Genomic DNA, 13,879 nt, shown 5'->3' with positions numbered 1-13,879 from the left:
TATATGCCTGTGTATCCAAGGGTACCAAATTACAAAGGATCTCTTCTAAATGTGTCAGGCCTTATATTAGCCCTCCCTCACAACTGAAACAATCATCAGAGAAAATGAGTGAAGAAATTGGATTTGAAGAAACATAACCAACAATAGTAAAAGGAACACACCACACATTGAGAAACATGCTGTAAAAACACAAAAAGGGGAGGGAAAGAGATATGGGTCTGGTCCCTATATGTGTAAATCTACATTAATACTTCTTCAAAACAGGAACAATCACAAAGAAGCAATAAATAAACAGAAGCAAAAGAAACACACAAACAGTAACCAATACAAACCCAAAACTCCATGATTCAAACACAATAAAGGGTTTAAGAATGCATGTGTTAGGAGAGAATGAAACAGTGGCCACCGGAATGTGAATGAGAAAGTTGAGTGGAGATATGTATGTGTGTGAATGCAAATACACTTTACAGCAAGATATCTTAAACACTCATTCAACAACACTACCTCAAACAACACTACTTCAAACACAACATCTACAACCCAACACATTTCCCTTTCAAATAAAGACGATGCCTTTACCCAATCACACAAAATTACCCTCAGATAAAAGATTCTACACATCTACAAACCCTGAGTAATTCAAGGTTGCTTGAATATTGCACGAACCAATAAAGTTGTAAACAGCTCAATAAAGGCCTTGTGATGATAGGTCCTGGTTTTTATAAACAGTTAAGATAAGATTGGTTACATTAAGGATGTTTAAAAAATGTATTGTTTTACAATTTGTTAATTATTTAGAGAAGGGGAGATGTGGCAAGGAATTATGGGAGTTGTAGTTTTCCACGTTCTCACACATGCTCAGTCAATACTTGATTGTCATTGTTTGGAAGATCATGTGACATGCTTAAGCGCTGTATTTAAACCAAACTGTTTTGTAATAAACCTTAATTCTGCCCTGGCACTTGATTGTGTCACCGGCGGCGTTTGTGCCTTATTCACCACCTTACTCACACTTCACCTCACTCACACTTTACCTGAGATCTTCCCTCAAAACATCCCCTGCATGGGCTTTCCAAGTTCCCTCAGCTTTACCTCTCTGAAACTCTCAGTCCCCTCTGTGTTACCTCACCAAGGGTGACGGAGTTCAAGAAGCTTTTCCCTCAATAACTCTACTGAAACACCCTGCTGCCCAACACTCTGTATTACCTCTGTAACAGCTCAAAATCTGCCTTAGTGCGACTCCACAACCTTTTCTCGAGCTTCGCTAAAGCGCCTTTCACCTGCGCCCGCCTCACGGACCGGGGAGCGGCGGGAGACACTGCGGCTGAGGGGGCTGGGGGGGCTGAGGGGGCTGAGGGGAGGGCGGGAAAATCAGCGCAATGGCGACCGCCCCCCCCGCCCCGTCTCGTCTCCCTCAGGGCACCCTCAGGGATCCTCGGTAACCCTTCGGAGCACCCTTTTCGCCCTGTGTCCCTCACAGCCCCTAAAGGGACACAGGAGACACCCGCTTAGCCCTCGGGGCACCCTCTTCCCCCTCAGAGATCCTCAGGGACGCATCGGGCACCTGCCTCTCCCCTCAGCAACATGCGGGAAACCTGCCTGCCCCTCTGACACATAGCACATCCTCCTTCCCCTCAGTGAAACCGGGGGCACCAGCCTCCTCCTCTTGTGACCCTCAAAACCCCTCAGTGACATTCGGGACACCACATATTTTGACCCCCAAAATGTCCCCTACTCAGCTTTTCCCTCCAAGATTTTCAGTCTGTCCCTCACACTTTACCTGAGATCTTCCCTCAAAACATCCCCTGCATGTGCTTTCCAAGTTCCCTCAGCTTTACCTCTCTGAAACTCTTAGTCCCCTTTGTCTTACCTTACCAAGGGTGACGAAGTTCAAGAAGCTTTTTCCTCAATAACTCCTCTGAAAGACCGTGCTGCCCTTCTGACGCTGCTGCTGAACACTGTATTACGCCTGTAACAGCCCAAAATCTTCTCTAGAGCGACTCCACAACCTTCTATTGAGCTTCTCCAAAGCGCCTTTTACCTGCGCGCGCCTCACGGACCGGGGAGTGCCGGGACACTGCGCCTGAGGCGGCTGAGGGGGCTGAGGGGGCTGGGGGGAGGGCGGGAAAAGCAGCCAATGGCGACCGCCCCGCCCCGCCCCGTCCCGCCTCCCTCAGGGCACCCTCAGGGGGCCTTGGTGACCGTCCAGAGCACCCTTTTCGGCCTTTGGCTGAGGCACTTCACACCCACTAACCAGATTTTTGAGATGAATTTTGGAATGCTCGGGAAATTACAGAAGCATGAAGCCTGTGAATAATTTAGGAGTATTTATGAAGGACTTGTAGTTAAAGGGCCTGTTAACCTGACATGATCCAGGTGCAATAGAGGAAAAAGGCAAAGGATTTCAGTGATGAAGAATTAAATTAATACAAGTAATTTATAGACAATAGGCCTAATTTAACTCTTTGAGAGATTACAGGTGTAATCCTACTGTGGAGATATCATATGCTTTAACTGTTAGCTTGTTAATCTAGCGAGCTCAATATGCTACTGCTCATTTAAAATAGCTGGCACTGTAGCACATACAGTCTGGAACTGATGGGTTAGAAAAATATTGCCAGTGAGAAATAATCATCCAGTGAGGCTGTTTAAAATTGTGTCTTCCAAAGGAAAGCACTCAAAGAAAAGTGATGCCAGTTTTATGCATCCCCTGGATTTAAATATAAAATCACCATGGACAAAATATGCAGATGACACAGAAATTTGACAGCATGACAGATAATGATGCTGAAGTCACACAGAGTAACATGGATAGTTTGGTAAAGAGAATAAACCCGTGCAGTTAGCTGCTGTTTTAATATATTCACATGAAGAGCTGTATGTCTAAAAAATAAAATTTTTAAGTATGGAGGGGAGAACAGTATCCTTGAAAACAGCAACTTTGAAAAGTGCTTATAAGTCATGTTGAACAACTGAGTCAACACACTGTTGTGTGTGTGAGGTAAACAGGATTAAGAAGACTTTTAAAATCTATTCAGGAAGGCAGTGTGTAGGAATAGGAAGGCAATTTTTTTAATGAAGCCAGTACTAGAATATTGCTTACAAGTCAGGTGTCAAGTGTTTCTAACAGTGGAAGAAATGAAGGCGGTGTAAGAAGAAAGCCACAAAGATTGTCTGAATGCTTGAAAAAAAGCCCTACTGTGAAGGACAGAATGAATGCAATTCGCTAAGCTTATGAAAAAAGAGTTTGAAAAGTAACTTGATTGTAGCAGAGAAGTACTAACACACGGAGAACATACCATGTATTAAAAGGCTTTTTAACCTCAGGGAAGAGATTCCTGTATCCTAAACCATTCAACAGCCAAACAGGCTGCCGCCCTGCTTACAGGGGTCTCCAACGCGGGCACACGCCCAGACCCTGGCTACAGACGGGTCGCGGTGCCTGTTATTTACATTTGAGTAAGCAAGACTGTGTGTTATAAATAAATCCCCGGAGAAAAGTTTTGCTGCCCTTTCTGCAAATAGTGTTATTATCCATAAATGGAAGAGAAAATTGGAGAATGCCTGTGCGAAATACTTTGTGGTTATTCAGTTTTAGTACCACGTATGCATGTCTATCCCCAGTCTTTGTTATGATAATTGCAAGGAGTTAACTCTGAATGGATCATCAATGGATGTGACCAGAGTGGGGAGCAGATGCTAAATATCGATCATTTGTGTGTGTCAGGTGTTGGATGGCATCTGCTTTAGCTGGAAGTAAGAACATCCAAAATTTACACAGACAGACCCCTTTTGGCCTCAGAACAGCTCCAGCCCTTCAAAAGCCACCACTATTCTGCTCCCACAGTTCCATCATTGAGAAGGCAACCACAATATTTCATGTATATTTAATACTAACATGAAATATTGATTAGCCTTTCCAGCTTTAAGTTCTGTTTAGCATTTTATCTCAAACCTCAGCTTGGCACCAAAAAAACTGCCACACAACTGGAAAGATTTCAGTCCCTATATCCAGGAAAACTACAGTCAAGTGAGTTGCTTCTTAAAATCACAATTAGAAGTTTATTTGCATAATCACCACTCCTACACTCTAAGTTATCTTTTCATTGCAGCAATACAGGAACTTTTTAAGAGATGTTAAAGGATTTGAGCCTGCATTATCTCATCACTCTTATGCAACCTGTCAGTAAATCAATGTATTGTGTATGACTGGACATGCCTGGCATATCCTTCCTAGCCGTCTACCCCAAGAGTAAAACCCACTGACATTCTGGGCATTTCAGATCCCACAACTCAACCTCCAGTGCAACACAAAGCCCTCATACTGCAGCATCCCATCTCTAAAAAGAGTGCAAACTGGACCCAGCCCAGCCCCCTGACCAAGCATACAGGCTTTAAGGCTACCCCTTGGGCATCCCTGCCTGCCTGGACAGCCTTGCCCTGATGATCAGGGTACCCACAGCCTCTGCCACCTGCACAAGGGGCATGGGGGGTGAACAAAAGCAAAAACTCAACCCACACCAAGGTGGAGGATGCACATTGAGGCACAGCTGGAATTACACAGGAGGCATGAGTGGCACAGCACAGGTTCTGTGCCAAGGCACCCACTGCAGAACAGCAGCATGAGGAAAGAGCAAGAGTGCTTCAAGATGGGGACACAGCAGCTGGGGGAACAAGAGGTGTCCAAGGAAAGGCTAGAGCCAGCCTGCCACACCTGCACCCCCTGTGTCCTACCACAGGAGGAGGGGGCTGAATCTGAGCACACCGTGCTCATGGGCACCCCACCTGGGTACTGGCACTGTCAGCTGGGGGACACAGCCTGCAACAGTCAGGCCCTCACCCAGCTCTAGTGGAAGCTCTGGAAGCTGCAGGCCAAACAATCACACCTCAGTGCTCATCTGCACCAGAAATGATGCTTTAGTGTGCCAGCACCCTCCTTGCCAGCTGTGTGGGCAGGGAGAAGTTAATCTTCAGTTTCTCCCCAAGGTGGACAAACAGCTTACATCCAGCTCAAAGAATTGGGATGTGTTGTTTAAAAAAAATAATTTAAAAAGTTTACAGCTTGCAGTGTGAGGGGGAAAGGGCTTGTCTTCCACAGGTTCCAGCTACTTCATCCACTCCCCACCAGACTTCTTTGAAGAAACAATGTGCTGATACATTAAGAGCCCCTCTGAATAATAGTCACACTTCTGTCTTCTACTATGACTCCCTCCAAAACTCTACCTTTCAAGCCCAGAAAAAAAACCCTCAACCCCCACTTAAAATATGCATTTTGAAATCCTATTAAAACTGTTTTCTGCTATATTAACCACTGGCTAATCAACATCCTTTCCTGGCTTTAAGGAGAGCAGCTGCCAAGAAGTGACTTTCAACTCACTCACACAGCAGAGGTTTTGTTAGAGACATAACCCTGAAAGAGATGAGTTCCAGCTGAATGTTATGTCATGTTTTAAGATGTTAAACATTTTAAAATATACAAGTCACTTAAGCTTTAAACAAAGTGCTAAAATACAAAGACCAAAGCTTTGCCTTAATTAAGACAGTATATTAGTTCTGCTTATCTCTGCTTTTGCTGAAACAGGTGACATTACAGCTCACTTCACATGTCCATAGCCATTATTCCCTATTTCACACTAAACTTCCACCTTATTAGTCAGACAGGTTTTTTCCAGGGACAACTTTCATTTGAGCAAGCCTCATGTTTTAACAAGAGGAACTCTCACCAGTACCCATCTTCTCCCTAATGGAGTAACAGAACTTCACAATTCTTGTAGTTCCATAATTACAGGTATAAGATGTAGGAATTCCTCCTGTCTTTAAACAGTGCCAGTTCATCTCAGAGGGTTAAAAAAATAAAAATCACATCTTATGCAACAGACTAATAAAAACACTACATATCAGCATAACAAGCAATATGTAACTGGCAGTTCTGCTTGTGGAGGAAGTTTTGCAAAGCCTCCTGGTGTCAAGCATCTGGAACACCTCAGCATGCTGTAAAGTAATAGCCCAGCTCCTTGCTTGCAGAAGAATCAAGTGTGTATTCCAGATACTTAGCACTGCTTTCCCTTGTGTCAGCAGCTCCTGTGAACTGGTCCAATCCATCCGGACACCTTCCATCTCACAACAGTGGTATACTTGAAGAAAGGGACACAAGTTTCAGTCTATATATGTGGAGGATTAAATGCAACTAGGCAGGCAGGATAGAACCATAGGAAAGTCCTTCAGGAACATCCTTGTTCAGTCATTTTGTTTGCTAGAGTTGCATCTGTGACACAGAAGTGCTTACGTAGGTCTGTGGGCTCAGAAGGGGGCTGCAGAAGCCTTCCAAATTCCAGAGGCACAAGGTGGGGATACTTCTATGTCGCGACGGAAAGCTCTAGACACCTCAATGTGAGAATCCAGGAACTTCGTTTATTGTAGATTGACAACAGCTTAATATACACTCTATAATAGGTTCATGAATATTACAGAAATTAGGCTCATTATTGGTGCTCAGTTAGGTGCTGATATCATCTTAACTGTCTTTCATTGTTTACACAGGTGGCTCGTTAAGTGTCTCTGTTTTGGTAATGCCTAGCTCCTGTTCTTCAGCTCAATTTAGAATACCCAAGGACGTTGCTGCTTTCTCACGGCCCTGCTATCTCAGACTTTCTCATGGGCCTAGTCAGACTGCGTCTTATACTTTAGCAGCTCATCCATAGCCTTAGCCATGTTCATATGTCCTCGCATTTCTAACCAATCCTCTACACTTCTATATATCCAGAGTCAGCTGAATGAAGCAAACAGCTAAAAAAATTCCTTTGACTTTACCTGTGTTATCAAATATACTCAATAGCAAGATCACTGCATCTCAGCTGTCTGTGCTGACACTTCACAGAAACCAGGAGAACATTATCAGCTGCATTTCACATTCTCCTTCTCATCAGCATCTGAATAGGTGTGTAGTGAATCCTTTGGGGAGAAAGAAGACACGAAAAAAAAAAAAAAAGGAACAGATTTCTTTTGTGCCCACTTCCCCTTCATTCCTTACTGCAAGAGGAAGACCAAAGAATCTCAACCTATCCTTTCACCCACAGTGCCAGGTAGTTTTATACAATCCCAAAACTACTGTAGCTATTTTACCACCAAGAGCTGCCCTGCCACATGCTCTCTCTGCAGTTTCATCTCTCCTGCCACTACAAGTTTTAATTTGAATGGTCTTGCTTAGGAAGAAAAAGAAGCATCTCAGGGCCAACACCTCTCATCTTGGTAGCACAAAGCAGGCTTTGCTAGCATGAGGTTTTTCTTTACCTGGGTTAAAAGCTGATGACGCCTCAGCTGTCTATAGAAGTGCAGCACAGAAGGATCAGCTCTCACTACTTTTGGGTCAAAATCCAGAACACGGAGACCTGCAAGGCTGCGGGCTCGGGAGAGGGCTACGTAAGCCTGCCCACTTTCAAAGACACGAGACAGGGAGATTTCCACACAATCTAAAGACATGCCCTGCCAAAGACACAGAGAACTTTGTTACAGAACAAACAAACAAGAACACTGTGCTGTACCAACACTAACCTGTGAGTCTGTCAAAGGTACCGTTCTTGGTGTAAGGGCTTGATTAAAAAAAAAGAAAAAAACAAAGAAGTCTTTTGTTTTACTGTGTAACTGATTAAAAGACGAGAATCAGAAAGGAAAGGCAGTTTCCTACTGTCAGTAAATTGCTAGCAGATAGTAGAATCCACTAACTCCAGAGAACCTCTTGTTGCATGAAACTCCATAAATCCCATCTAATCAACACAGCAGGGAAAGAAATCCTGCTGGTTTCACTCCTAGTAGTTAACTAGAGCAGTCACCATTCTCAAGCAGTCCTCAGGCAGATCAGAGAGTTTGGGTTAGGCCTGTCTGCAGGGCTGTCCTGGGCACAGCAGAATTTACAGCCTGCCCTGGTTTAAACAGTGGCACAGGAACAATAAGCAGTGGCATGGGAACAAACTCACAGGTTTCCAAGACCAGTATTCATCAAAGTGTACGAAGCCTTCTGGAAGGCAAGGAACTTTGAGAAAGTTACACTGTTACATTGAAAAAAACCAAACACACACCACCATCAGCCCAAAGAGAGCTGTGGCTCTGGCAGCTGCCTCAGTTATACTGTAAACCTCAGGGTCTCTAGTGCTGATGACTCTCAAGGAAACACTGCTCTCATCAGCCCACAATGGTAAATAATGCTGCTTTATAGTCCAACACCAACTATGCAGATGGCAGCACCCCATGGAAACTCCAGCAGTGTATCTAGTCCATCTGTGACCCTATAGGCAGGTATCATGAGCAGAAGAGGTGCAGCTAAACACACATATTCTGGAGTTCCCCCCCCAACAAGGGCCTTTCAGCTTTCCCTTCTGTTTTACCAGCAATGCAAGCTCACCCAGGAAATAAGGCTTATGATGGTGTGCAAGTCTTTAGACAGCTGTATAAGGACACCCACCTGACTCTTGTGAATGGAAATGGCCCATGCCAACTTTAAAGGCAGCTGTTGACGACTCAGGTGAACTCCTGATGGTCCTTTGAAGACCCATTTCTCCATTCTTATGACCTGTGTGACCCCACAGAGAAACCTCACCTTAGGCAGCCCTGTAGGAATGGGAGCAGGAGAGAAACAGAGATGTATTCCTGACACTCAAAAGCCAGGAAGTCAGCAGCCTAAGAACACTTTTTTCCCCCCCTCCTAAACCAAACCTAAACCCGCAGACAGTAAATAGCATGCACTGAAATGATGTTTGGCACCTACTTAAGGCAGGAGAATTAAAGCCAGGTAATTTATCAGCTGAGATGCAGAGAAAAATACACATTGCAGGTAGCAGAACATTATTCTTTGAGAAAAAACAAACAAAAACTTGCTTGAACAAAAGAAAACAGGAAATGCAAATGAGCACCCACATCTAGACAACACAGAAAAGCAAACACAAGAGGCCCATAGATAGCTACAGCTGATGCAGTGCATGACATCACAGCTGGTGAGAGCCCCAAGCCTGCAGAGATCTCCTCCCTGCTTTCCCTCTAATTATTCTTACCAGGCAGTAAACAAAGTTGAGAAGTCATCAGCCATCAATGAAAAATCGTTTTGTTATTTTTCCCCCTCTTCCTTCAACAAGAGATCAAGAAGCTCACTTACCCTTCTGTTCACTTTCAAATCCTACAACAACGCCTCGTGCCCCGTTCACCAGCCCTTGAGACACATCCAGATTCTTTGCTAGCATCACCTACAGAGAAAAAGAAAAATCCTTCAGTGCACTGGGTTTTCAGCCTGTTCAGCCACCTGCAGTTAAGCTTCTTTCCAGGAAGCATAAGCACATCAGGCTGATAGGACCATATCATCCTATCCTGCCTACTGCAGGAGAGAGCACCATCTCCAACTGAAATTATTTCATAGCCTTTCCTTCCTAGGATTCCCAGCTATTTTACAGCATTGAACACTTCACTTGAGCTGCTTCCATCCACAGCTATGAGCTGCCTATGCTCTCTGCTACTGAAAGCTTCTAAACCTGATTGGAAAAGTGTGTCAAAGTCACAGCAATCATCATTGTCCCCAAGACATGGACTACACTCAAATCAAACTCATTTTCTGTTTCGATAAGATTCCAAGCAGAGAAAATATAAAAGATTGGAACAGAATCTTCTGTTGGCCTGGCATAGACATTCTATATTGAATCTGCATTCTGTGTATTAATCTACTCTATATATTTATCTGATATTCCTTTATTTTTCTTATACCATTTGATCTGCTGTTCTATTCCATGTGTATGTACACATACTTACCTGAGCTCCAAGCTTCAGCTCAACTCTACCACCCACAGGACACTTGAGCATCAATTAACTTCACTAGCATTGGGTCACTATCCAAAGCCTCAAATGTGTGCACTTCTGTTAAGGAAAGAAAGACATAACAAATTGCAGCTGTTGAACACATTATACACAGCATGACAGGAGGCTCAGCATTTATTTCTAATAGCAATTTCTCTTTTAATATCCATTCTGCTCTGCTGCTAGGACATCTTCACACAAACCTTGTCACATCTAACAACAGAGAGCTCACTATTGCCTCTCTTCCCAACAGAATTTGCAGAGCATGAAAAGGCACAGGAATCAAAGGCCAGCAGTAAATAAGAACTGAGCAGCCAGCATTTTGAGCATATGACTAGTTTCATTTGCTGCCAACATCAGATCACTAAAGGAAGTATCCAGAAAATATTGCCAGAAAGGGAGGCAAAAATTGAGAAAGCCCTTAATAAGATGCTATAGAAAGAAAAAGCAGAGGTGTGAAGGCAATAAATGACCAACCCTGTTTCATAGCAATCAATGAGCTTGCTGTCTATTACATACCAAGAAGTGACACTGAATATTTAACAAAAAAACTGAATTTTTCCCCAGGCAGCCGAACTCCAACACACAGAGCTTTGACTGGTGCTGCAGTGCATGACAGAACACTAGTTCTTCCTGACACCACAGTATCCCCACTGCATCCACTCAGAGCTCAGCCCCAGAGCCAGCAGTTTCCACCAGGGAGTTCACCTGATAGCTGTTGCAAGCCTCTCTCATTAGTTATTTCGACATCATTTTTATGGGTGCCCCAGGGCCGGGGGCCTTGGAGGATTTCCGGTCGCTCTCTACTTCCGGTGACCGAGTTTACCCAAATTAGCGCCTCTCCTCGCTAATTTCTGCGCTTTCACCCCAAAAAATCTTCATGTTATTCCCCCCACACACACCCCGGGAGGGACGGGAGACCGCGAGTCCCGCCCTGCCGCCGGAACCGGCCCTTAACTCGACCAGGGAGCGCTGCGCCGGCACGAGAGCCACCGCGCATGCGCCGCCGATCCCGCTCCTGGCTGCCCTCAGTTACCACGTGATCGCCGGCGTCTTGCCAACGACTGCGCACGCGCCGGCGTCGCCACCTTGGCTCCCCCCCCCACCCCGCCGCCCGACCGCCCGGCTTCGCTTTCTTACTGCGGCTCCCCCTCCGCTTTTTCGGCTCCCTGGGGTTCCCTCACCCACATTTTGGGGTCCCCTTCTCACATTTGAGGGGTGATGACCCCGAAATTTACGGTTCGGGGGGGGGGGGAGGAGAGGAAACGGGGTGCCCAAGAAGGGGTTTCTTTTTATTTTTTTTTTTCTCTTTTATTTCATTTTCATTTTATTTCCTTTTTAGTTTTTTTGCCTTTTTTTTTTTTAATTTTCTTTTCTATTTTATATTTCCTTTTTTATTTCGGTTATTTTTTATTCCCTTTATTTTTCATTTGCTCTCCCAGTGCACCCCAGTAACACCCAGTGCTCCTCAACAACCCCCAGTAACACCCAGTGCTCCCCAGTAAACACCCAGTGCTCCCCAACAACCCCCAGTAACACCCAGTGCTCCCCAAAAATTGACCCCAAACCGACCCAAATCACCCCAAAAGCTGACCCAAAACTGACCCCAAAACCTGACCCAAATCATCCCAAAAGCTGACCCAAAACTGACCCCAATCACCCCAAAAGCTGACCCAAAACTGACCCAAATCACCCCAAACAATGACCCCAAACTGACCCCAAAAACTGACTCAAATCATCCCAAAAACTGACCCAAAACTCTGCATTTATTTGGCATCATTTCCTCTCAAAAACAACATCTCCGATTTAGTTGATTGCTAAAGCCATCATTTTCAAATCATCTCAGGAATCAAAAGGGACTGGAAAACACACAAAAATCATTCCTGCACCCACCAAATCATTAGGAATTGGAACCCGATTCCCTCATCTCTCTCCTTGTTCTTCTTGGCTGGAAAACCTGATGATCCCCGCTGGCTATTTTTAGGCTGCTTTTCTTCCACAGCTCCTTTCCTCCCGGCTGAAACCTCCTGGCATATTCAGGGCTTAGCTGGAGGGAAGCCCCTCTGAAGTATTTCCTCTCGTGGCAATTCTGTGGGATGAAGAAGTAAAAAAAGCACATCAAGAGCTCCTTCTCCCCCCTTCCTTCGCAAACACCCTCCCAGTTTGTCCTTGGCAGCTCCATCCCCCCGGCACCCGCACCCGACGCTTCGGCTCCGCTGGCAAAGGGACAGCAAGTGCACAAGCAAGTTCAGTGCTGGGCAGGGGCTCCCTGGGGAACGGCACTTCAGTGCTTTAGTCCGTGGCCTTTCCTGCTGCCCTCCCTCCTGGAAGCAGAGGATGACCCGGCCCTTGTTTCTCCCACGCTCGCAGACCCAGGTCCTGCTCCCTTGGCCCCACTTTTCTTAGCAGACCCGGCATCATTTCCCAGGGTCCCCAGGAAACTTCTGCACTTGACCCATTGCTAAGTGCAGAGCACAGGGCAAGGGAAGGACAAATTTCTTGGCACCCACCCCCTGGAATTTTCCTTCTCCGCAGCACGCTCCCGTTCCCGCTGTCTCTGGAGGTGCCCGCACGAGTCCTCCTTCTCCCAGCACCTCAGAGAATGTCCTTTTCACCCAGGTCCTGCTTACCGTCGGCCAACAAAACACGCTGACAACATTTTTCAGGATGCCAGTGGAGAGATATTAGAGCACACTGCACAGGGAAGCTGAGCCTGCCCCATCCCTGCACGTGTTCCAGGCCAGGCTGGACGGGACTCGGAGCAACCGGGGACAGTGGAAGGTGTCCCTGCCCACGGAAGACAGGCTGGCCTTTGAAGGTCCCCTTCAAACCAAATGGCTCTGGGATTCCCCTCCAAAATCACTACCAAAGGGACACAGCAATCAAAGCAGAGGGACTGCACTCCCAGCTTTTCTTACCTGCAGGCACACACAGCACAGCAGCTTGCTAAAGGTAAGGTTTCTATCTGCACAGAAACCCAGCAATGAACACCTGCTCTAAGGGGACAGAAAGCTGCTTGTGGATCCCAGACACAGGACAGACTCCATCAGCACCTACTCGCCTCATCTAAGGAACAGTGCAGCCAACAGCAGAGCTTTCTCATATTCTGATCTGACTGTTTCGCCTTTTCTAAAGTATTTCATTATTTCTAGTAGGTCCACTGCTTTAGCTACACAGCGGGGTTTCTTCCAAACCTGTGACTGACACAGGACGAGCTGAGTGTGACCAATCCCACAGGAACTAAAGCCCTGCTCCTCTAACATGGAGCTGCTTTCACATTTCTGCTGTGAGGACAAAGAAGCGCTGTACTACTTCACAAGGCAAACTCTTCAGAAAACTTCTGCAGTAAACTTTATCTTCCTGGGGAGGTACCTGCCAGTGTGCTGCCCTGCACACACACGCTGCCCATGTCCTTCCACAAGTGTTCCAGCTGCTCTCTCTTTTGTTTATTTTGAGCTTTCTCCCGTAGACAAAGATTTACATGTGGATTCTGAGAACATTTAAAACATCAGGAGAAGAGAAACCTCACCCAAACCCAGCAGCCTGTCCCCCAGTCAGAGAGCAGAAGTCACTACGCAGGTCTTACATTTCAACTCAGGTTACACAGAACTTCTGACTAAGCATGGAAAGCAACCTCCAGTCAGGTGGGATTCTAGGACGTTTTCAGCAGCGCCGGGAAGCCAAACTCTGTGTAGCTGTGCCTGCAGAGAACTGTCCTTTGGACAGCCAGAACTCAAGGTGAGCAGAGCTACTGATTTTGGCACTGCAATTCAGTCTTTCTTACTAAGTCAAACTAGTACTCTTCACTGGTGCAGGAAGATACAGGGATAGTCTCAACAAATCCCTTTGGAAATTTATTTTTAAGAACTCTCTGTCCATCTGAATGGAAGACACAATCTTATTTCCCAATCATTTTCACACAATTAGCTCAAATACTAGCACTAAACCAGTGAGCAACATCTGTTTTACAAAATCTTTAGTTTTGTAAAGATATGCTCCACCACATCTAGGAAAAAAAAGGCAAATGGTGGACTCCTTCAGGACA

General features: G+C 45.6%; 1 protein-coding gene across 5 annotated transcripts; it reads right to left on the bottom strand.

The window, feature by feature from the left end:
- Window positions 1–5,424: 5,424 nt before the first annotated feature.
- LOC135423370 (ATP-dependent DNA helicase PIF1-like) lies at window positions 5,425–9,894 on the bottom strand. 5 transcript variants are annotated; one of them, XR_010434788.1, is made up of 6 exons: window positions 9,790–9,894; window positions 9,146–9,233; window positions 8,459–8,604; window positions 7,291–7,482; window positions 6,811–6,951; window positions 5,425–6,384 (listed from the first exon to the last, which is right to left on the bottom strand). XR_010434788.1 is itself a non-coding variant. In XM_064673567.1 (5 exons), exons 1-5 carry the CDS (start codon window positions 9,838–9,840, stop codon window positions 6,895–6,897), a joined length of 534 nt encoding a protein of 177 aa, XP_064529637.1. In that variant the 5' UTR covers window positions 9,841–9,894; the 3' UTR covers window positions 6,796–6,894. The 5 variants fall into 5 exon arrangements, 1 of the variants encoding a protein (XP_064529637.1); XR_010434789.1 differs by having other exon boundaries at window positions 5,425–6,134; XR_010434790.1 differs by lacking the exon at window positions 5,425–6,384 and adding an exon at window positions 7,974–8,014 and having other exon boundaries at window positions 6,796–6,951.
- Between the last annotated feature and the right edge of the window lie 3,985 nt (window positions 9,895–13,879).

The sequence above is a fragment of the Pseudopipra pipra genome, chromosome 16 (assembly GCF_036250125.1).
Source record: "Pseudopipra pipra isolate bDixPip1 chromosome 16, bDixPip1.hap1, whole genome shotgun sequence".
Classification (NCBI taxonomy): Eukaryota; Metazoa; Chordata; class Aves; order Passeriformes; family Pipridae; genus Pseudopipra; species Pseudopipra pipra.
Note: the sequence above shows the minus strand (reverse complement) of the source record. Positions and strands in the feature narration are given on the sequence as shown.

Coding starts and splice junctions, on each gene's coding strand:
- LOC135423370 (XM_064673567.1), bottom strand. CDS start 9,840: ATGCTCAAGTGTCCTGTGGGTGGTAGAGTTGAGCTGAAGCTTGGAGCT. Junction 9,234..9,789: donor AGCTGAAGCTTGGAGCTCAG/GTAAGTATGTGT, acceptor TTTTCTCTGTAG/GTGATGCTAGCAAAGAATCT. Junction 7,483..8,458: donor TTTCCATTCACAAGAGTCAG/GTGGGTGTCCTT, acceptor TGTCTTTGGCAG/GGCATGTCTTTAGATTGTGT.